Below are 25418 nucleotides of genomic sequence, written 5' to 3'. Positions count from 1 at the left end.
AACACACAGAGATTCAGAGTTGGATAGAGAAGAGATGGGGGAGAAAAGAGACAGAGGCCACCTGGTGGAGAAAAGGAGAGTCCAGAGGAGGAGAGTGGTCAAGCCAGTAATCTCACTCTCAGGTAAACTTAGTGAAGTTTGGGTTTTTAAATGTACAAAATTGACAACAAAAACCTAAGAGCAAAGATTAAAATCTAGAGAGGTTGGATTTTCACAGATACAATATTAAAGAAAAGCAGAGGAAAAAGGAAGAAAGAAAAAAAAGAATTATTAAAAACAAACAAACAAACAAACTACCACCAACCATCCAAAGACTATATATGGTGTTTGCCTTAAAAAAAAAAAAAAAAGTCTTTTTTTTTTAGATAGTAATAATAGGTTATAGAAATAAAAATTAGAGGAGAAATAGAAGACTTAACAATTTAAAAAAAGTTAGAAAAAAAGAAAAAAACAAAAAAGCAACAACAACAAAAAAAGGAATGATTTTAAAATATTAAAATATATCTGGCCCTTCTCTGATGTTATGGGCCGTGTGGGATCACTTACAAGGTGGTTCCCTCTCTGTTTAACTTCTTCTGTTTGCTGGTTTTTAGGCTCACTAGTTCAGTCGCGCTGTGGGAGGGGGGATGCTGCAATCAAATAGCACTGTCGTGTGCACACAGTATCTCAGCCCCGCTTGACCTGTCCTTTCTCTCGGTGCACAAACCGCTCCGGCTCTACGATGCTCAGCCGGGAACCATCTGGGGCCGGCCCTAGGCTGCGTGCACTTCCCGGTCCAAGCCGCTGAGGTTCAGCGCTCAGGCAGCCCTCAGAGGCACAAATTGGGACTGCGCTTTGTGCCCTTCCCAGGTCCGAGTAGCTCAGGAGTTTGGCAAGCGCGGTCACCGAGGCTTGTCACCTTTTCTGCCGCTGCTGCTCAGCTTTCTGGGTGTACCACTGGCACACCCCGTGAGGCAGAATTTGACTGTCCAGCACCCCCAGAAGTCTTAGCAAAGAAGCCTGCTTGCAGTTAGGTAAGTAAGTCTCCAGGTCTGCAATTGCCCCTTCCAGACCTTACGGCTTGGCTGCCTGTCCCGGCGGGGATGGTCTGCAGCCGGCTTTTTCCATTCTGTCCTTTGTTCTGTGCTCGGGTCCTGGTGGTGTCTTATGTTCGAGCGTGGTAGCTATCCCACAGGCTGGTTTGCTAGCCCAAGTTAGATCGTTCTGGTTGCGCGTGGGGCGTTCCTGCCCGATTCTTACAAAGCTCTGCAGCCCGCGCCTCCCGCCCCTGCCCTGCCCCACTTCCCAATGGCAGATGCAGGCGTCTGTGCTGCCCGCTGGGGAGTTACTGTTGGGCTTGTAATCTGTTGGTTTTAATTATTTATCTATTTTTCCTTCCTGTTATGTTGCCCTCTGTGTTTCCAAGGCTCGCCACAGACCTGCAGGGAGAGTGTTTCCTGGTGTTTGGAAACCTCTCTTCTTAAACCCCTTCCCGGGACGGGCTTCCCTTCCCGGGACGGAGCCTCTCCCACCTCCTTTGTCTCCTTTCGTCTTTTATATTTTTCCTACCTGTTTTTGAAGACAATGGTCTGCTTTTCTGGTTGCCTGATGTCCTCTGCCAGCCTACAGAAGTTGTTTTGTGGAGTTTGCTCGGTGTTGAAATGTTCTTTTGAGGAATTTGTGAGGAGAACGTGGTCTTCCTTCCTATTCCTCCGCCATCTTTCCCTCCTCTCTGGCAGTGCCTTATCTTAGAGCTTTTTGCAGGAAAGTTCTCTCTCTCTCTCTCTCTTTTTCTCTCTCTGGCTATACCACTGTTTGGATTGCTATCTCACATTAGGTCCCTTAGATTGTCCTCAGGGCGTTCAGGCCTGGTCCCTACCATAAGCAATGCTGCCCGCACCTCCCTGTTCAGCCCCTGCTTGCTGGTGGTGGACGCTAGCATCTGGGCTACTTCTCTGCTGAGTTGCCATCAGATGCGAAAACTGTGGGTTTTATTTATTTTTCCTTCCAGTTATGTTGCCTTCTGAGATTCCAAAACTCCCTACAGACCCACCGGTTAGAGGGTTTCCTGGTGTTTGAAACTTCTCCTCTTTATGACTCCTCTCCAGGATGGGTCTCCATCCCTAACTCTTTGTCTCTCTTTAATCTTTTATATTTTGTCCTACCTCCTTTCAAGATAATGGGCTGCCTTTCTGGGTGCCTGGTGTCTCTGCCAGTGTTCAGGAGTTGTTTTGTGGAACTTGCTCACCGTTCAAATGATCTTTTGATGAATTTGTGGGGGAGAAAGTGGTCTTCCGTCCTATTCCTCCCGCCATCTTAGGACCGCCTCACTATGAACTTTTATCTTAGAACCATTCTTCCTGAATCTCATGAGTTTTGATATGCTGTGCTTACTGGCACCCCACTCTAGTACTCTTGCCTGGAAAATCCCATGGACAGAGGAGCCTGGTGGGCTGCAATCCATGGGGTCTCTAGGAGTCGGACGCAAATGAGCGACTTCACTTTCGCTTTTGACTTTCATACATTGGTGAAAGAAATCGCAACCCACTCCACTGTTCTTGCCTGGAGAATCCCAGGGATGGGAGAGCCTGGTGGGTTGCCATCTATGGGGTTGCACAGAGTTGGACATGACTGAAGCGACTTAGCAGCAGCAGCTTACATTTTTGTTTGTCTCAATGTACTTTTGATTCTCTTCCGATTTAGTCTTTGGATCATTGATTGCTCAATAGCACATTGTTTAATCTCCACATTTGTGAATTTTCCAGTTTTCTTCATGTAATTGATTACTTGATTTATACCATTTTGATTGGAAAAGATACTTGATATGATTTTAATCTTCTCAATTTATTAATACCTTTTTTTGTACCCTATCATATGATCTATTCTGGAGAATCTTTCATCTGTGCTTAAAAGAACACGTTCTGTTGCTTTTGGATGGAGTTTTCCTTACATGTCTGTTAAGTGCATTCTGACTTTTGAGTGGGAATGCCTAGTTCATTAAAATTTAATATAATTATCAATAGGTGTTTTATTTCTATAAATCTATCATTTTGTCCCACTGTTCACTCAATTTATATTCCACTCTTCCTCCTTCATTGTTTTATTATTCTTCGAATATTTATATATTAAAATAATTGTTTTTGTTTGTCCTCCTTTATATTCCTTTATTTCTCCTTTTCTTCCTTCTTCTGGAATAGTTTAAGTTTTTGTGCTTTGTAAACTTCTATTGGCATCCAACTATTTTTTTTTTAGTGGTTTCTCTTGAGATTACAGTGCATTTGCATGTGTTAAGTTGCTTCTGTGACCCTATGGGCTGTAGCCTGCCAGGCTTCTCTATCCATGGAATTCTCTAGGCAAGAATACCAGAGTGGATTGCCCTCATCCATTGCAATCCATGCCCTCCTCCAGGAAATCTTCCTGACCCAGTGATTGAACCAACGTCTTCTGTGTCTCCTGAATTGGCAGGCAGGTTCTTTACCACTAGCACCACCTGAGAAGCCCCTGAGGTTACAATTTGCATCCTTAAATATTTACAGTATTAAAATTAATACTATTAAATTTTGTTTAAAATACAAGAACACTGCAGTTGTATATGGCTATTTAACTTGTTCCACTTCCTTTATGTTAAAGCTATCACATGTATATTTTGTATATTATGAACATACCATTAATGTTATAAATGTTGCTTTAAAGCAAGGTTGGCAAACGTTTTGTAAAGGGCATGGAGATGCTAAACAACTTACCTATGGTCATAAACCTTAATTTGTGAGAGAAATACTTGATTGATGATAAGAACTAAACTTCAAATCATTATATCTCAGAGTACTATATCTCTGAGTTTATGAAAACCTTACTAGAACTCAGAAATTCCTTCCTGTTTCCACAAGTGCATGCAACAGTTACAGTGAAAAAACATAGCAGCAAGAGGGATACTTATCAGTTTCTCATCTTAGAGGGAAACTGAATAGTTTTCAAGAACATGGCCAATCAGGTCATATTTGGAAAGGACCCTATATTCGGTTCTAAAGAGAATGAGCTTGGAGTATTACTCAGCCGTGAAAAAGAATTCATTTGAATCAGTTCTGATGAGATGGATGAAACTGGAGCCGATTATACAGAGTGAAGTAAGCCAGAAAGAAAAACACCAATACAGTATACTAACACATATATATGGAATTTAGAAAGATGGCAATGACGACCCTGTATGCAAGATAGGAAAAAAGACACAGATGTGTATAACGGACTTTTGGACTCAGAGGGAGAGGGTGGGATGATTTGTGAGAATGGCATTCTAACATGTATATTATCATGTAAGAATTGAATCGCCAGTCTATGTCTGACTCAGGATACAGCATGCTTGGGGCTGATGCATGGGGATGACCCACAGAGATGTTATGGGGAGGGATGTGGGAGGGGGGTTCATGTTTGGGAACACATTAAGAATTAAAGATTTTAAAATTAAAAAAATTAAAAAAATAAAAAAAAAATAAAAAAAATAAAGAGAATGAGCTGAAATTTTAGTGACATCAGCACTTTTAAACAACACTCCAATTTATTTGTCAAGAACAAATCACCTGCCTTAATTTTCTGAAGAGCAAGTGCTGTTGGTAGGCTACAAGCTGAAGACGATTAGCCTTAGAGTCACTTAACAGTGCCCTGAACTGGCACTGTTGATTTAAATGATTGAATCATAAATCATTTATATGGCGTCATATGACTTGTTAGGCTTGGTCATTAATTTGTTCTTTGACATGGAGAGAATAAAATATGTTTTTGTTTCAGTCACCTCATTTGTAAAATAAAAGGATTAGATAAGGCATTTTTTAAAAAAATGCCATGACTTTCTTTATAATCTAGTTATTGCATTTCTCTTTATCTCAGGGCACAGCGATATTAACATCTCTGACTTCTGTCCTGCACGATGGTAAGGAGTTTCCCAACCCAGGGCAGTTTGATCCTGCTCACTTCCTGGATGAAAGTGGCAACTTTAAGAAGACTGACCACTTCATGGCTTTTTCAGCAGGCAAGCATGCTTCATTTTTGTCTGTCCATTAGAGGTCAAATGAGAGGAGGATGAGCTTTGTATGTAGGCAACTCTGAGCTGGACAAGTTGTCATTTTCATGAGGCCAGAGGCATCACTTCCAAGGTGCAGATAGTTTCTGATTGGATTGGAGGCTGTACTCACTGAGTTCTGCCCTCTCACCCACCTCTGACAATCTTAAGGTCTCCTCATAGAAGTCTAGTTCCACTGAGACTTTTCTCCCCTGTCCAGAGATGCCATTCACTCAATAAATGTCTCTGAGGACCTTAAATGTAGTAGACCCATGGTCACTCAGGTCCAGGGATAGAAATGTGAATAAGGGACAGCTCTCCTCTAAGAAAGGAATGCGACTTAACAGGTGATGATACTCCAGAGACAAGTTCTATTCAAAACGCTTCTGTGGAAACCCAGAGAGAGGAGCTCCTGATTCTTACACTTTGGAATCAGGGCAGAGGACAGAGTGAAATATTCTTGCAGGAAGAGATATTTTAGTATCTTCCTTTAATTTGAGGAGGTCCTTGAAAGAAAGAGGCAGGGTACTCAAAAGTTTCATTAAAGGCAGTTTAATGAAGAGACTCTTTTCAGAGGTGTGGACACGATTAAGTGAAGTAGCAAGGAGTGGTCAAGTACTCGGGGATGAGCATCAGCAAGACAACGTTACCATTCTATGTCGGAAGGACCGGGAGAAGGAGGGTGTTGCTGGATCCCAAGCAGATCTTTGGCAAAGAGAGAATGGATGCCTCAGCAGGAGATGGGTCTATAGGTTGGAGAATACAGCCACTGCTGAAACTGTGGCCTGACAGGCTGGGACTGAGGGACGGCATACTCTAAACTTCTCAATGTCTAATCCTTTGAGTTTATTCACAGTGAAGAAGGGAACTAACTAGTGGGGTTATGCAGTCCATAGAAATCAACTTAAACACACAGTAGGTGTAAAAGAAAACAAACACAGTATGGATCTGGAAAGATGGAGAAGTGGAGAGTGTTCAGCACAGTCCAAAGGAGAGGGTAGAAAGGAGAGGGTGAAGGGCCTTTCCTACAGAAGGAACTGAAATGGGGATAGAAATAAGAGGTTTACTCCTCACTGAACATCCAGGAAAATAGGTTTCAAGGAATGCTTAATGCTTGGTCCCAAGATTATGAACAATGCCCAGAATTTGATCTCAAAATGAGATCCTGCTAATCTATTCCTTATCTACTTCCTGAATTTTAGGTCCATTGTTTCATAACAAACTGGCTTAAGATTTCTGCCCAGTTTGTGGGGTTTGCAGGCTTGCTTTGTCTTGGCACTGTAGCATCATATAAGACCTAAGGCTTTACTTTGTTGTTGCTGTTCAGTTGCTAAGTCATGTTCGACTCTTTGCAACCCCATGGATGGCAGCACACCAGGCCCTCTGTCCTCCACTGTCTCCCAGAGTTTGCTCAAATTCATGTCCATTGAGTTGGTGATACTATCTAACCATCTCATCCTCTGTCACATCCCTTCTCCTTTTGCCTTTACTTTATGAGCTTATATTTCGTGTGTGGGACACAGGAATAATTATAATTTCATTTGAAACATTTTGCATTAGAAGTATTTATGAGTCTTGTGGAAAACCAGCAAGAGAATGAATTATATCCCCTGAATAGATCAAAGAAGTTTGTATAGAGCAAGTGACACCTGTGGTGGATCTAGAAGGCTGTAGAGAATCTCATCAGGAAGAGCTGAAGGAACCAATATTTCAGTTGGAGGAATGACTGGATACTCATAACACTTGAAACAGCTAGTGTGTCTGGGGTTTAGAGAATGGTTAATAATATTGGTATCGAGTTTGTGACATTTCTTTTATACTTGGCAATGGTAAGCTCTTGAAATATTGTTAGAAACAAAGACATGACAATGTCAAGATTAGTTTTAGGAATCCAGATGAGGAGAAATAAATCTGTTGTTGAGTCTTGAATTGGAAGTAGATGGAAAAATATAGTGTGTAGTTCATGTTATTTGGGATGGGTGAGTGTGTATGTAAAAAGATATTACTGGCAAGCCTCAGGAAAGCAATCCTGACATGGGTGTACAGAACAGATTCCTTTTAATAGAGAAAGTACACTGAAATCTGTTCTGAGGAAATGAAGCAAACTGGATTTTGGTGTAAATAGAAGAAGCCATAGGTTAATTTGTCTTTTATTAATTTGTTTATGTATTTACTCATTTCATATTTATTTATGCTTCCCTTGCGATATGTTAGAAATAGAATTGAACAACTGTTTAATTTATGTGTCATTTTTAGGAAAAAGAGTTTGTGTTGGAGAAGGCCTGGCCCGCATGGAGCTGTTTTTACTCCTGGTCAGCATTTTACAGCATTTTACCTTGAAACCTGTGGTTGATCCAAAGCACATTGATATTGCACCAAGTTTCAAAGGGATACTCTATTCCACCCTTCTGTGAGATGTGTTTCATTCCAGTCTGAAGAAAGGGCTGACTGCCAGGTTGCAGAGTGAGCCTCTCCAGCTCCATCTACACAAGCTGATGCTCTCTATCCTGGCTGTTAGCCATTGTCCGCCTCTCCCTTACCTTTAGGAGTGACATTCTTGAGCCCTGCCTCTTCTAATTTTCTTTAAGATTCACTTCAAGTTTTTTCTTGCATGAAATACAACAGTTTTGTCCCCAATAATTTTTTTAAAATTACTGTCCTGAGATCTGAAGCTACATCCAATTTATTGTGTATGCCAAATGGAGGGCACCTTATAAATGTCATATTTTATTAAAAATTAAAGTTGGCAATTATCCCATGTGATAAAATTTTTTTAAATGCACTCATCTCTTACTCCTATTTATCTCTCTAGGGGAATGATCTCTTGATAGTTTGGATAAATAATTTTGCTTTTCCCAATGTTTATTAAAAATATAATTATGTGATTGATGGGTATGTTTGCATATATATGTATATACATGCAACAGAAATCAGGGGAAGATGAATCCAGCTAGAGGGAATAGTATGAGATAAAACTTGAATTTATTAGTCTTTCCAGAGATGTTCTTCCTCTTTCCTCTAGTGATTAAACACACACACACAGACATACAGACATATAAAAGTAAAGAAGAGGGAAGGTAATTAATATACATATGGGTTATATTTGAACATACACAGAGAAATCTATGTGTGTGTTTAGTGTTTGCATGTGTATGTATTGTTTATAGCTATGGTTTTTTGGTGACATTATATAATAGCATAAAGTTGATATTTTCACAAGCAGTGTAAGTTAATGTATCTCATAATAGTTTGTTAATAGATATGATAATTTTTAAAATTATCTTCCTATTCAAGGATATTTATATTATTTTTGAAACCTTGTTAATATAAAATGCTACTATTAATACATGCACATGTCTTCTATTATTCCTCTACTGTCTCTTCAGGATAGTTTCTTAGAAGCGTGTGGCTGCACATATATATGCACTTTAATTTTTCATAGATACAGAAGCATAATGCCCTAAAAATTACATATCTGCTTCAGTTTAGTTCAGTTCAGTCTCAGTCGTGTCCGACTCTGTGACCCCATGAATTGCAGCAAGCCAGGCCTCCCTGTCCATCACCAACTCCTGGAGTTCACTCAAACACACGTCCATCGAGTCGGTGATGCCATCCAGGCATCTCACCCTCTGTCATCCCCTTGTCCTCCTGCCCCAATCTCTCCCAGCATCACGGCCCTTTCTAATGAGTCAACCCTTCGCATGAGGTGGCCAAAGTATTGGAGTTTCAGCTTTAGCATTAGTCCTTCTAATGAACACCCAGGATTGATCTCCTTTAAGATGGACTGGTTGGATCTCCTTGCAGTTCAAGGGACTCTCAAGAGTCTTCCCCAACACCACAGTTCAAAAGCATCAATTTTTGGCACTCAGCTTTCTTCAGAGTCCAACTCTCACATTCATAGATGACCACTGGAAAAACCATAGCCTTGACTAGATGGACCTTTGTTGGCAAAGTAATGTCTCTGCTTTTGAATATGCTATCTAGGTTGGTCATAACTCTCCTTACAAGGAGTAAGCGTCTTTTAATTTCATAGCTGCAATCACCATCTGCAGTGATTTTGGAGCCCCCCAAAATAAAATCTGGCACTATTTCCACTCTTTCCCCATCTATTTCCCATGAAGTGATGGGACCAGATGCCATGATCTTCGTTTTCTGAATGTTGAGCTTTAAGCCAACTTTTTCACTTTCCTCTTTCACTTTCATCAAGAGGTTCTTTGGTTCCTTTTCACTTTCTGCCATAAGGGTGGTGTCATCTGCATATCTGAGGTTATTGATATTTTTCCCGGCAATCTTGATTCCAGCTTGTGCTTCTTCTAGCCCAGCGTTTCTCATGCTGTACTCTGCATATAAGTTAAATAAGCAGGGTGACAATATACAGACTTGATGTACTCCTTTCCCTATTTGGAACCAGACTTTACTTTAAAGAAAATTTTTTTGGCCATGCTGCCTGACAGTTAGGATCTTAATTTCCAGACAGGGATGGAAACCATGCCCCATGCAGTGGAAGGGAGGTCTTAACCATTGGACTGCCAGGGAAGTCCTTTTCTTTTCTGTCATGACTGTAATAGAAAGACTACTTGATTAAACCCTTACGTGTACTGAGGACTGAATTCTTTGGTGGATTTCGGAGCTTTTAGTTACCTTTCAAGTAGAAATCTCATCATCTGCAGATAATATTTTATTGCAATGACCAGAAATTTCGTAATATTATATATATATGCATATTTATGTCTGTATTTCTCTGACTCATCACACAGACACACACAGACAATACACAAACATATATATATATATATATTTGTCAATATGTAAATGTGATCAAAGTTGTGACAATTTCTGGGGACAAGAAAGCAGAGGGATTGGGAAGTCCATGTTAGGAAGCCTCTTATTTGACGTGATTTTACCTTTGAGGTGATTATTGATTTGAAATCAAGAGGTGAGAGTCTTAAAGGTTGACTCTAAGGTGTCACATAGGAGTTTTAGAACTCCCCAAATCTTGAAGATTCTGAAGGCTATCAGAAAAAAGATGGACCAAGTAGACATTTCAACTTCAGTTGAAGCTTGAAGGTTATGAAGATCTGCAACTAAGGAATAAGATTAGCCTGAAGTTGAAGAATATTTACAAGACCAGAGTGCTTCTTTACATAATTTCAGTCATTGATTAAATGCTTGTTGGAAAAGAAGAAGCAAAACTCTCACTGTTTGCAGATGACATGATCCTCTACATAGAAAACCCTAAAGACTCCACCAGAAAATTACTAGAGCTAATCAATGAATATAGTAAAGTTTCAGGATATAAAATCAACACACAGAAATCCCTTGCATTCCTATACACTGACAATGAGAAAACAGAAAGAGAAATTAAGGAAACAATTCCATTCACCATTGCAACGGAAAGAATAAAATAGTTAGGAATAAATCTACCTAAAGAAACAAAAGACCTGTATATAGAAAACTGTAAAACACTGATGAAAGAAATCAAAGAGAACACAAATAGATGGATAACTTTCACCACTACTATTCAACATAGTTTTGGAATTTTTGGCCACATCAGTCAGAGCAGAAAAAGAAATAAAAGGAATCCAGATTTGAAAAGAAGTAAAACTCTCACTGTTTGCAGATGACATGATCGTCTACATAGAAAACCCTAACGACTCCACTAGAAAATTACTAGAGCTAATCAATGAATAGAGTAAAGTTGCAGGAGATGTAAATTAACACACAGAAATCCCTTGCATTCCTATACACTAACAATGAGAGAACAGAAATTGAGGAAACAGTTCCATTCACCTTTGCAATGAAAATAATAAAACACTTAGGCATATATCTACATAAAGAAACAAAAGACCTCTATATAGAAAACTATAAAACACTGATTAAAGAAATCAAAGAAGACAGAAATAGATGGAAAAATATACCATGTTCATGAGGTGGAAGAATTAATATAGTGAAAATGAGTATACTACCCAAAGCGATCAAGAGATTCAATGCAATCCCCATCAAGCTATCAATGGTATTCACAGAACTAGAGTAAATAATTTCACAATTTGTATGGCAATACAAAAAAACCTCGAATAGCCATAGCCATCTTGAGAAAGAAGAATGGAACTGGAGGAATAAACCTGCCCAACTTCAGGCTCTACTACAAAGCCACAGTCATCAAGACAGCATGGTACTGGCACAAAGACAGAAATATAGATCAATGGAACAAAATAGAAAGCCCAGAGATAAATCCACACACCTATGGACACCTTATCTTTCACAAAGAAGGCAAGAATATACAATGGATAGAAAGATAATCTCTTTAACAAGTGGTGCTGGGAAAACTGGTCAACCACTTGTAAAAGAATGAAATTATACATGTTTCAGTGCCATTCTCCCAAATCATCCCACCCTCACCCTCTCCCACAGAGTCCAAAAGACTGTTCTATACATCTGTGTCTCTTTTGCTGTCTCACATACAGGGTTATCGTTACCATCTTTCTAAATTCCATATATATGCATTAAGGGTGGTGCACTGGGATGACCCAGAGGGATGGAATGGGGAAGGAGGTGGGAGGAGGGTTCAGGACTGGGAACACGTGTACACCCATGGCAGATTCATGTTGATGTATAGCAAAACCAATACAATATTGTAAAGTAATTAGCCTCCAATTAAAATAAATAAAATTTTAAAAAAGAATGAAATTAGAACACTTTCTAACACCATACACAAAAATAAACTCAAAATGGATTAAAGATCTAAATGTAAGAACAAAATCTATAAAACTCTTAGAGGAAAATATAGGCAAACACTCTGACATAAATCACAGCAAGATCTTCTATAATCCACCACCCAGAATATTGGAAATAAAAGCAAAAATAAACAAATGGGACCTAATAAAATTTAAAAGCTTTTGCTCAACAAAGGAAACTATAAGCAAGGTGGAAAGACAGTCTTCAGAATGGGAGAAAATAATAGCAAATGAAGCAACTGACAAAAAATTAATCTCAAAGATATGCAAGCAATTCCCACAGCTCAATTCCGGAAAAATCAACGACCCCATCAAAAAATGGGCCGAAGACCTAAACAGACATTTCTCGAAAGAAGACATACGGATGGCTAACAAACACATGAAAAGATGCTCAACATCACTCATTATCAGAGAAATGCAAATCAAAACCACAATGAGATACCATCTCATGCCAGTCAAAATGGCTTCTATCAAAAAATCTACAAACAATAAGCACTGGAAAGGGTGTGGAGAAAATGGAACCCTCTTACACTGTTGGTGGGAATGCAAACTAGTACAGGCACTATAGAGAACAGTGTGGAGATTCCATAAAAAACTGGAAATAGAACTGCCATATGATCTAGCAATCCCACTGTTGAGCATACACACTGAGGAAACCAGAATTTAAAGAAACACGTGTACCCCAGTGTTCATCGCAGCCCCGTTTTAAAGAGCCAAGACATGGAAGCAACCTAGATGTCCATTGGCAGACCAATGAATAAGCAGTGATACATATACACAATGGAGCATTACTCAGCCATTACAAATAATACATTTGAATCAGTTCTAATGGATGAAACTGGAGCCAATTATACAGAGTGAAGTAAGCCAGAAAGAAAAACACCAATAAAATATACTAACGCATATGTATGGAATTTAGAAAGATGGTAACGATAACCCTGTATGCGAGACAGCAAAAGAGACACTGATGTATAGAACAGTCTTTTGGACTCTGTGGGAGAGTGTGAGGGTGGGATGATATAGGAGAATGGCATTGGAACATGTGTATTATCGTATGTGAAATGAATCGCCAGTCCAGGTTCAATGCATGATACAGGCTGCTCGGGGCTGGTGCGTTGGGATGACCCAGAGGGATGTGATGGGGAAGGAGGTGAGAGGGGGGTTCAGGATGGAGAACGCCTGTACACCCATGGCAGATTCAAGTCAATGTATGGTAAAACCAACACAATATTGTAAAGTAAAATAAATAAACAGAAAATGAAATAAAATATATATACATAGAAAAAAGAAAATAAATTTAAGTTACTTGCTGAGAAAGCCATGAAGTAGTCAGTGTTCTTAAAGTTTCTACTCTCATCCAGGAAGTGGTCAGGTCCAAACACTTCTGGGTTGTGGATTCTTTGTCATCATGTAGCACAGAAGTCTAGAGAAGGCAATGGCACCCCACTCCAGTACACTTGTCTGGCAAATCCCATAGACGGAGGAGCCTGGTGGGCTGCAGTCCATGGGGTCGCTAAGAGACGGACACGACTGAGCAGCTTCCCTCTCACTTTTCGCTTTCATGCATTGGAGAAGGAAATGGCAACCCACTCCAGTGTTCTTGCCTGGAGAATTCCAGGGACGGGGGAGCCTGGTGGGCTGCCGTCTATGGAGTCACACAGAGTCGGACACGACTGAAGTGACTTAACAGCAACAGCAGCAGCAGCACAGAAGTCAGGGATGTTAATACATCTGTTTCCTGGAAAGAACAGATGAAGATAAACTGAACTATGAAGAAGTCATGGAGCTGGGAGAAATGTTACAAATTATTTACTCCAGTCTTATGATATAGATGAATGATCCTAGGTCCAAAGAAGGGCAGTGGTATTTTGAAGCAGAAGAAACAGGTAACAAACAAGGATAAATTTAAGACAAGTGGCAGCGTTGTTGCTAACGTGAACTTCGACAGCATCTGAAATACTCAGTACCTGAGTCCTAGGATGTCAGACCTTATGAATCCAATCTGATCATCATACTAGTATAAGTCCCCACCAGCTGCTTTATTTTATTATGTCAATTTTCACTCATCTCATATGTGGTTTATGACTTAATCTCATCTGTGGTTTATGATTTAAATCATTATTGTCAATTTAAAATATCTGGAGTTATAACCTCTTTTGTGAAAACAACACTAAGCACAGTAACAAATATTAGTGTTTACCATTGCCTCACAAATTATTTGTCTTCATTTAAAAATACAGAGTAGACTTTATTACAGATCAATCCTAGCTTTGAAACCCAGAAGGATGACAAAATTAGAAAAATCATTTTACAGCAATTCAGCTTAGAATCATTATTTAAAGCAATTTTTATCTATTAATGCTAAAAACTGCTAGGTAAATGAATAAAAGGCATGATATTCAGAAAGCCATAAAGAAACATTCAGTTAATTGAATATTAAAAAAAAAACTTTTGTCATAGAGAAATCTGGCAGATACCACTTTATCATATGAACAACATTGCATAACCAACAATGGGATAAGTGATACTACGTGCTCCACCTCCCTAATGAATTTCAGTGGGATACACAAAGCACCCATGTAATTCTCTTACCAAATCATAAATCCTGGAATCTGTGTCCAGGAAACAATCACATAAAACCAGCCTGAGGAAAATTTTGCATGACTACTAAACTGAACTCTTCGCAAAGTTAAATGTACTAAAAGAAAACAAACAAGGCAAAGAGAACAATAACAGGAGGAAACAGGGAAAGATAACCAAATTACAGGCTTGCTCCTGGCTGGATATTAATTTGCAATGAAAAAAAAAGCTATAAAGTTTTTTTCTCCCGAAAAATATCAATAAAGAAAATCTTTTTTTTTCTTTGTCTTTTTTTGTTTTTTTCTTTCACGGGATTTAGATGCTCTCCGGTATGTGGGATCTTCCCAGATCAGAGATGGAACCTATGTCTGCTACATTGGCAGGCAGATTCTTTTGTTTTGTTTTGTTTTGTTTTAATTTAAATTTATTTATTTTAACTGGAGGCTAATTACTGTACAATATTGTATTGGTTTTGCCATACATCAACATGAATCTGTCACGGGTGTACACATGTTCCCCATCCTGAACCCCCTTCCACCTCCCTCCGCATACCATCCCTCTGGGTCATCCCAGTGCACCAGCCCCAAGCATCCTGTATTCTGCATCGAACCTGGACTGGCGGTCCATTTCTTATATGATATTATACATGTTTCAATGCCATTTTCCCAAAGCATCCCACCCTCTCCCTCTCCCACAGAGTCCAAAAGACTGTTCAATATATCTGTCTCTTTTGCTCTCTCGCATACAGGGTTATCATTAACATCTTTCTAAATTCCATATATATGCGTTAGTATACTGTATTGGTGTTTTTCTTTTAAAAAAGAAAAATGTTATTAGAGGAAAACTGGGAAATTTTACATATAACCTGTATATTAGATAGTATTGTTGAATCAATGATAACTCTTCTGTATACATGCTATTACTGCTCTGTGTACAAAAATTGTTGAGGAATACATACTGAAGTAGGGAGGTAATGATGTGTAAATGAACAGATTGATAAATGAATACTAATGGAAGAAATTTTCACGTATTGAGGTATGGGGAAGTCATTCTGGCTTATACATAATTTAACTTGAATATTATGTTAACTAAAATAAAGACAGTCTGTAGGCTACCAAACACACTCTACATTTGTTTAATCATTGAAGAAAAAGATGCACTGACCAGAAATAATGTCCATATTAAATATAAGGATTAAATGTCCTGTTCCTGGGACATCAATGCTGGGACTCCAGTGATAAGACTCCCCTCCCAGATGCCAATGCCATACTAACTCTCTGTGTCCATGCTGATCTTTTGTTGCTATTGTTTTAAACCTCAAAATAATATATCCCTGACTTATTGATCTTCATTCTGACAAGGTATAAAACTGTGCGGAAAATCCAGAGCAGCTCCTCAGAGTTATCTGAGGTTGCCTTCTGGGTAATAGTCCTCAGTTTAAATCAAAAATCTTTTCTCTTCCTATTAGAGATTGTTTATTCATGATTTCCACCGACATTGCAAAGCAGATAAACATACAAGTTCATGTATTACATATACATAAACATGTTTTTAATGTTTAAACAATAATTAATGCAAACTTGGGGAAGAGTTCCATCCCCTAATTTTCTTATATAAAAGGTCTGCAACTTTTATTATTCCCTTGTATATTTTTATACAAGTAATATGTGGAAATCTTTCTTTAAGGTACAAAAAAAAGAGGCTTCTCTGGTGGCTCAGTGGTAAAGAATCCACCACAAATGCAGGAGACACCAACCACATAGACCCCTGATCCAGAAAGATCCTATGTGCTCTGGAGCAACTAAGTCCATGTGCTGCAACTACTGAGCCTGTGCTATAGAGCCCAGGAGTGACAGCTATTGAGCGCACATGGCACAGCTACTCAAGTCTATGCACCTTAGAGCCAATGCTTTGCAACAAGAAAAGACACTGCAGTGAAAAGCCCACACACAGTAACTAGAGAGTAGCCCCCACTGGCTGCAACTAGAGAAAAACCCTTGTAGCAACAAAGACCCAGCAGTCATACATAAATAAATGAGTAAATAATTTTTTAAAAGATACAAAAACCAATATACTCTCTACAAATGTTGCTCCAAAAATTGGATAAAATTCATGTTCATAAAAAGGGAAACATAATCATTACTTTCCATCACAATAAAAATTAACTGAATGAATCAATAATCTATGTCTCCTGCATTGGCAGGTGGGTTCTTTACCACTAGCACCACCTGGGAAGCCCTGAATCAATCATCTAAATGTAAAAACTAAGATTATAAAGTTGTAGCAATAGTTAAGAGTAAATCCAGTGTGATCACTCATCTAGAGCCAGACATCCTGGAAAGTGAAGGCAAGTGGGCCTTAGAAAGCATCACGATGAACAAAGCTAGTGGGTGATGAAATTCCAGTTGAGCTATTTCAAATCCTGGAGATGTTGCTGTGAAAGTGCTGCACTCAATATGCCAGCAAATTTGGAAAACTCAGCAGTGGCCACAGGACTGGAAAAGGTCAGTTTTCATTCCAATCCCAAAGAAAGGCAATGCAAAAGAATGCTCAAACTACCACACTCATCTCACATGCACTCATCTCACATGCTAGTAAAGTAATACTCAAAATTCTCCAAGCCAGGCTTCAGCAATATATGAACCATGAACTTCTTGATGTTCATGCTGGTTTTAGAAAAGGCAGAGGAATCAGAGATCAAATTGCCAACATTCGCTGGATCATGGAAAAAGCAAGAGAGTTCCAGAAAAACATCTATTTCTGCTTTATTGACTATGCCAAAGCCTTTGACTGTGTGGATCACAAGAAACTGTGGAAAATTCTGAAAGAGTTGGGAATACCAGACCATCTGACCTGCCTCTTGAGAAATCTGTATGCAGGTCAGGAAGCAACAGTTAGAACTGGACATGGAACAACAGACTGGTTCCAAATAGGAAAAGGAGTATATCAAGGCTGTATATTGTCACCCTGCTTATTTAACTTCTATGCAGAGTGCAGGGTACATCATGAGAAATGCTGGGCTGGAAGAAACACAAGCTGGAATCAAGATTGCAGGGAGAAATATCAATAACCTCAGATATGCAGATGACACCACCCTTATGGAAGAAAGAGAAGAGGAACTATAAAGCCTCTTGATGAAAGTGAAAGAGGAGAGTAGAAGAGTTGGCTTAAAGCTCAACATTCAGAAAACGAAGATCATGGCATCTGGTCCCATCACTTCATGGGAAATAGATGGGAAAGAGTGGAAACAGTGTCAGACTTTATTTTGGGGGGCTCCAAAATCACTGCAGATGGTGACCTCAGCCATGAAATTAAAAGACGCTTACTCCTTGGAAGAAAAGTTATGACCAACCTAGATAGCATATTCAAAAGCAGAGACATTACTTTGCTGACTAAGGTCTGTCTATTCAAGGCTATGGTTTTTCCAGTGGTCATATATGGATGTGAGTGTTGGACTGTGAAGAAGGCTGAGTGCCAAAGAATTGATGCTTTTGAACTATGGTGTTGGAGAAGATTCTTGAGAGTCACTTGGACTACAAGGAGATCCAACCAGTCCATTCTGAAGGAGATCAGCCCTGGGATTTCTTTGGAATGAATGATGCTAAACTGAAGCTCCAGTACTTTGGCCACCACATGCGAAGAGCTGACTCATTGGAAAGACTTTGATGCTGGGAGAGATTGGAGGCAGGAGGAGAAGGGGGTGACACAGGATGAGATGGCTGGATGATATCACTGACTCGATGGATGTGAATCTGAGTGAACTCCGGGAGTTGGTGATGGACAGGGAGGCCTGGCATGCTGCGATTCATGGGGTCGCAAAGAGTTGGACACGACTGAACGACTGAACTGAACTGAACTGAAGAGTAAATCCCTCTAGTCAGGACTGTGGTTTTTCCTGTGGTCGTGTATGGATGTGAGAGTTGGACTGTGAAGAAAACTGAGCGTCGAAGAATTGATGCTTTTGAACTGTGATGTTGGAGAGGACTCTTGAGAGTCCCTTGGACTGCAAGAAGATCCAACCAGTCCATTCTGAAGGAGATCAGCCCTGGGATTTCTTTGGAGGGAATGATGCTGAAGCTGAAAGTCCAGTAGTTTCCCTGCCTCATGCAAAGAGTTGACTTATTGTAAAAGCCTCTGATGCTGGGAAGGATTGGGGAGAGGAGGAGAAGGGGATGACAGAGGATGAGATAGCTGGATGGCATCACTGACTCGATGGATGTGAGTCTGAGTGAACTCTGGGAGTTGGTGATGGACAGAGAGGCCTGGTGTGCTGTGATTCATGGGTTTGCAAAGAGTTGGACACGACTGAGTGACTGAACTGACTGACTGACTGACTGAAGAATAAACCTTTGGGATTCTGAGCTAGGAAATGTTCTTTAGAGAAACAAACAAAAAACCCAAACAAGACTCTTACAAACCAATCTCATAGCACTGTAAAGTGTTCTACTAGACAGACAGTCTTAGAGCTGACAACTCACATGCAAATATAGCCTACCACCTGGTTTTGTACAATCAGCTCTATATTTTAAATTGAAAAACATCAATGAAGAATAACATTTTGTTACACATGAAGATTATATGAAATCTCAAATTCAGTTTCCATAAAGACTGGAATACAGCCATTCACATTTGTTTAAATATGTCTATGACTGCTTCCATGCTGCAGCTGCAGAAGTGAATACTGGAATCAGATAGGGCAAGTCCCCAAATTCTGAAATATTTACACTTCGGCATATTAGAGAAAAATATTACCAACTCCTTTCTTAGACAATTATCTCTAGCTAGCTCAGTGGCTCAAGACTTGGATAAAAGAAGACACTTACCTGATTAGTAAAAAAGTAAAATCAGTCTGCCAATATTCTGAGATGGCCATACAGAAGGAAATGGTCGTTTTCAATGTACACTTGGGAATATACATATGAAAATATATTGGTTATTTCCTATTACAGTGGATGTGAAAGATGAGTCAGTCCATTCTGAATTCTAGTGTATTGGTTCCATTTTAGTTGGAAATAAGAGAGAAACCAAATTTGACTACTTATTACCTTAAACTCAATATTTTTAAAAAAGACTTTTTTAAAAATTATATCCTTTGGTGAAAAAATAGTGGATTTGAAGTCCTAACCCTTGCACAAAATTGGTGATCACTGAGACAAGTCCCATAACCTCTTGGCACAGTCAGCAAGTCTGTCTTCTCCATAAATTATCATTAGTACTTGCAGCCTTACCAATCTCATTACTTACATTCCCCCCAAAAATATATTTGGTTATAATCTTTTCTAATATGAATAGCAGTATGTCTTGGCTTCAAGTGGAATAGGGTAGTTTGCAGCGTACCAACTAGAAAGTCTGAATGTATACAGAAATTGCATGTTAGAAAACATTAGAAATCTGCTAAGACAAAAATCCATCTCAATATTCCATATTTGGGAAAATCTCAGAGAAGTAAGCTGATATCTAAAGTTAATTTTAGTCTGTGTCAATGTCCAGATTTCACTGAAAATGGGAGAGGTTGTATCATTCTGTCTGCCAAGGGGGAGAGGGATGACCCTTTCTGGAAGAAAATAAATACCATTCAAAACCCTGCATTTTTGTGTTTATAATAATGGATATTTAACCAAAAGTAACCAAGCATTTTGAAGACACAACTAATTGGCCATAAGTAGAAGAGGGGAAGACAGCTAAAATTCACTCATATTATGGAACATTCTCATCTAATTTTATACTAGAATTACCTTGATAACAGAAATATGATGAGAAATTTTTGAGGAAGAAAAATTGTAGATCCAAAATTTCTAATGACTGTAAAGAGAGAAGTGCTGAACAAAAAGCAACATATCGAATCCAGCTGTATATACTTACAATACGTGTATTTAGTGGGAATATGAGGCCAATATCTTCAGACAAACTAGTAGACAAAGTTGTCAAGTGAAAAAACTACATACATGTTCATGACTAAAAGAAAGCATTAAAAACGAGAGGGTAAGATTCCCTAATCTGAATTTAAATTTTATAACAAAATGTACATAAAAGTCATTCTCAATAGTAAAATGTTAACCTCTGCTCTACTGCAGATCAGAAATGAAACAAGGACAAAACAAAGGTATTAATCCACAAAGCAGGACAATGTATAGAGAAATTGCAATTAATCTAAAGAGAAACTTTTGGCAATCATATTAAATTTAGCAAGGTTGCTACAGATAAAGACATCAAAATGATAACATTATATTTTCATATTTTAGATAAAAGACTGGAAGAGGGAGGCCTTTAAAAAATTTATAGCGACAGTAACAGGTAGCAATTAAAAATAAATATAAGATTTGCAAGTCAAGTCAAATCACTGAAAGAAAACCATTACTGATAAAATTAAAGAAACCCCTTCAAAATTGGGGGCATTTATCAAATTCATTAGTTGAAAGATTCAACATGTCATAAGTCTTTCCATTGCATCTTCTGTCACTCTGATAAAAATCCCAGCAGAGTGTTCTGGTAAATTACAAACTGATACAAACATTCATTTGGAAATGTTAACAGCTAAGGTTAGCCAAACAAGATTAAAGAAGCAGAACAAAATGGGAATATTTATACTGTCAGCCATCAACCTGTTATAAAGTTTTATAGACTAAACTAAAAATAACACAGAATCCATTAAGCTGCCATAAATGCGAGTGTTTTTTTTTTTCAACTTCTCTCATATTGTATTCATAGAAAATTGTACCCATACTTAAAAGGAGAACTTCAAGACCACCAAGGTCAGTATAAGAGAAACCAGTCTTACCTTGGGGATAAAGTAGTTTCTGATGTTAATGTCATAGGTCACCACATGGGGCAGACTGATGGGAGTCAGGTCAACATACCTCTGGATCTTGTGGATCACAGCATTCGTGTAGGGCATGTAGCCCCCTGACATGCGTGCAGGGGCTCCAGCGTCTGCCAGTCACACAGTCAGTCTCTTCCTGGACCTTAGCTGATAAGAGAAAATTCAGACTGATAGAAAAAGAAAAAGGCACACCACATTTCCATACAAATTCAGAGATAAATAAGGCATTATGAAGATATTTCAATATCATTTTAAACATCAATTATATGCCCATATAACCTAAATATATAGAAGAAAAGGCCATAATATAGAGACATGTAAGTCTCCTGCAAGCTAGGCTTCAATTCAGTCAGTCAGTTCAGTCACTCAGTCATGTCTGACACTTTGAGACCCCATGAATAGCAGCACGCCAGGCCTCCCTGTCCATCACCAACTCCAGGAGTTCACTCAGATTCACATCCATCGAGGCAGTGATGCCATCCAGCCATCTCATCCTCTGTTGTCCCCTTCTCCTCCTGCTTCCAATCCCTCCCAGCATCGGAGTCTTTTCCAATGAGTCAACTCTTCACATGAGGTGGCCAAAGTACTGGAGTTTCAGCTGTAGCATCATTCCTTCCAAAGAAATCCCAGGACTGATCTCCTTCAGAATGGACTGGTTGGATCACCTTGCAGTCCAAGGGACACTCAGAGTCTTCTCCAACACCACAGTTCAAAAGCATTAATTCTTCGGTGCTCAGCTTTCTTCACAGTCCAACACTCACATCCATACATGACCACTGGAAAAACCATAGCCTTGACTAGATGGACCTTAGTTGGCAAAGTAATGTCTCTGCTTTTGAATATGCTATCTAGGTTGGTCATAACTTTCCTTCCAAGAAGTAAGCGTCTTTTAATTTCATGGCTCCAGTCACCATCTGCAGTGATTTTGGAGCCCCAAAAAATAAAGTCTGACACTGTTTCTACTGTTTCCCCATCTATTTCCCATGAAGTGATGGGACCGGATGCCATGATCTTTGTTTTCTGAATGTTGAGCTTTAAGCCAACTCTTCTACTCTCCTCTTTCACTTTCATCAAGAGCTTTTTAATTCCTCTTCACTTTCTGCCATAAGGGTGGTGTCATCTGCATATCTGAGGTTATTGAGATTTCTCCCGGCAATCTTGATTCCAGCTTCTGTTTCTTCCAGTCTAGCGTTTCTCATGATGTACTCTGCATGTAAGTTAAATAAGCAGAGTGATAATATACAGCCTTGACGTACTCCTTTTCCTATTTGGAACCAGTCTGTTGTTCCATGTCCAGTTCTAACTGTTGCTTCCTGACCTGCATACAGATTTCTCAGGAGGCAGATCAGGTGGTCTGGTATTCCCAACTCTTTCAGAATTTTCCACAGTTTCTTGTGATCCACATAGTCAAAGGCTTTGTCATAGTCAATAAAGCAGAAATAGATGTTTTTCTGGAACTCTCTTGCTTTTTCCATGATCCAGCAGATGTTGGCAATTTGATCTTTGGTTCCTCTGCCTTTTCTAAAAGCAGCTTGAACATCAGGGAGTTCATGGTTCATGTATTGCTGAAGCCTGGCTTGGAGAATTTGAGTATTACTTTACTAGCATGTGAGATGAGTGCAATTGTGCGGTAGTTTGAGCATTCTTTTGCATTGCCTTTCTTTGGGATTGGAATGAAAACTGACCTTTTCCAGTCCTGTGGCCACTGCTGAGTTTTCCAAATTTGCTGGCATATTGAGTGCAGCACTTTCACAGCATCATCTTTCAAAAGTAATGAAAATAAAAACAAAAATAAACAAATGGAATCAAACTAAGCTTAAAAGCTTGTGTACAACAAAGGAAACCATAAACAAAATGAACAGACAGCTCTCAGAATAGGACACAATATATGCAAATGAAGAAACTGACAAAGGATTAATCTTCAAAATTTACAAACAGCTCATGTAGCTCAGCATCAAAATACAAAAACAAAACAATCCAATCAAAAAATGGGCAGAAGGACTAAATAGATATTTTTTCCAAAGAAGACATACAGATGTCTGACAAACACATGAAAAGACACTCAATATCACTAAGTATCAGAGAAATGTAAATCAAAACAATGAGGCATTACCTCACACTGGTCAGAATGGCCATCATAAAAAATCTACAATCAGAGAGGTATGGAGAAAAGAAAACCATCTTACACTGTTTGTAAGAATACAGACTGACAAAGCCACTAAGTAGAAAAGTGTAGCGGTTCCTTAAAAATAGAACTACCATATACCTAGCAATATCACTACTGAGTATATTCCCAAAGAAAACCGTAACTCAAAGTTCTGCATGTTTCCCAATGTCCACTGCAGCACTATTAACAATAATCAGGGCATGTAATCAACTTAAATGCCCATCAACAGTGAAAGTGAAAGTGTTAGTCACTAAGTTGTGTCCAACTTAGATGCCCATCAACAGAGGAATGGATAAAAGAGAAGTGGTACACATATATACAATGGAATATTACTCAGCTATAAAAAGGAACAAAATTATGTCATTTTCAGAGAAATGGTTGGACCGAAGATCATGGCATCTGGTCCCATCACTTCATGGCAAATAGATGGGAAAACAGACTTTATTTGGGGGGCTCCAAAATCACTGCAGATGGTGACTGCAGCCATGAAATTAAAAGACCCTTACTTCTTGGAAGAAAATTTATGACCAACCTAGATAGCATATTCAAAAGCAGAGACATTACTTTGCCGACTAAGGTCCGTCAAGTCAAGGCTATGGTTTTTCCAGTGGTCAATTATGGATGTGAAAGTTGGACTGTGAAGAAGACTGAGGGCCGAAGAATTGATGCTTTTGAACTATGGTGTTGGAGAAGAGTCTTGAGAGTCCCTTGGACTGCAAGGAGATACAACCAGTCCATTCTGAAGGAGATCAGCCCTGGGATTTCTTTGGAGGGAATGACTCTGAAGCTGAAACTCCAGTACTTTGGCCACCTCATGCGAAGAGTTGACTCATTGGAAAAGACTCTGATGCTGGGAGGGATTGGAGGCAGGAGGAGAAGGGGACGACAGGATGAGATGGCTGGATGGCATCACTGACTCGATGGATGCGAGTCTGAGTGAACTCTGGGAGTTGGTGATGGACAGGGAGGCCTAGCATGCTGCAATTCATGGGGTCGCAATGAGTTGGACACGACTGAGTGACTGAACTGAATTGAAAGACTGTCACACAAAGTGAAGAAAGTCAGAGAATAAAAACAATTAGAATGGTGCAAAAGTAATTGCGGTTAGTGCAAAAGTAATTGTGATTCAAAAGTAATTGTGGTTGGTGCAAAAGCAATTGCTGTTGGTTAAAAAAAAAAAAGCAACTGAGATTTAAAAGCATTTTCAGTTGACTTTGCACCAATTGCAGTAACTTTTGCACCAGCCTAATATTATATATTAACACATATATGTGGAATCTAGAAAACTGGTGTAGGTGATCTTATTTGCAAAGCAGAAATAAAGACACAGACAAATCAAGAATAAATGTATGGTTAAGAAGGGAGAAAGGGAGATGTGAGATGAATTTGGAGACAGACTGACATATATACATTTTCAGAATGCAGAGGCAAAATAGTCTTTCCATAGGAAAACCATTGTACAGCCCAGGTCATTTCATGCTACACATGAAATCCAGACACTGCTGTGCTGATTTTGCTACAGCCCACAGTGTCTTCATCCTTTCAGTCATCTTCTCATATTATGCAAAGATGTCCCATTAGTATTTAATGAAGGATCCCTTCATTAAGTTTGAAAAAATTAAGCTGCTCAAACAGAGATTTAAGTAATTCTCTAAGAGTCAAAAATGGAAAGCATTCCCAGTCACTTTCCAATATGTGTTTTGAAATCACCCTACCCACCATGTTATCATACCTGTGACCTCTGGATCTTTCAGCAGGAGGAGAAGCCCATATCTCAGTGGAGTGCTCATTGTCTCTGTCTCAGCTCCAAACAAAACAGATACTAGTGGCTGTCAAGTTTTCAAATGTACATTCCAATTGTTGGCTGTGCTTTCCCTAGGAATGATTTCATTTAAAAATTGCAAGGTATATACAAAGCAAGTAAATTTGGACCATTAATGGCTAAAAGAAAAGAGAAGTTGACAGGAATCAACTGGGTTTCCCGAAGAAACCCAGATATTGGACTTACTAGGTAAAAACTTTGAGATACATGTCTTAAGTATACTCAAGCAGGTGAATAAAACCATGTGCAAGGATGAAAGAACA

At 39.1% G+C, this 25418-nt stretch overlaps 1 protein-coding gene across 1 annotated transcript in view; it reads left to right on the top strand.

The window, feature by feature from the left end:
* The window catches only part of CYP2C19 (cytochrome P450 2C19), a 252248-nt gene extending 244331 nt beyond the window's left edge, over nt 1–7917 (top strand). The window contains exons 8-9 of the mRNA XM_060404415.1: nt 4861–5002; nt 7289–7917. Of these exons, the coding sequence (XP_060260398.1) occupies nt 4861–5002; nt 7289–7446 (300 nt within the window). The 3' untranslated portion in view covers nt 7447–7917. The remainder of the gene's footprint in view (nt 1–4860; nt 5003–7288) is intronic.
* The last annotated feature ends 17501 nt before the right edge of the window (nt 7918–25418 follow it).

The sequence above is a fragment of the Ovis aries genome, chromosome 22 (genome assembly GCF_016772045.2).
Source record: "Ovis aries strain OAR_USU_Benz2616 breed Rambouillet chromosome 22, ARS-UI_Ramb_v3.0, whole genome shotgun sequence".
In the NCBI taxonomy this organism is placed as follows: Eukaryota; Metazoa; Chordata; class Mammalia; order Artiodactyla; family Bovidae; genus Ovis; species Ovis aries.
Note: the sequence above shows the minus strand (reverse complement) of the source record. Positions and strands in the feature narration are given on the sequence as shown.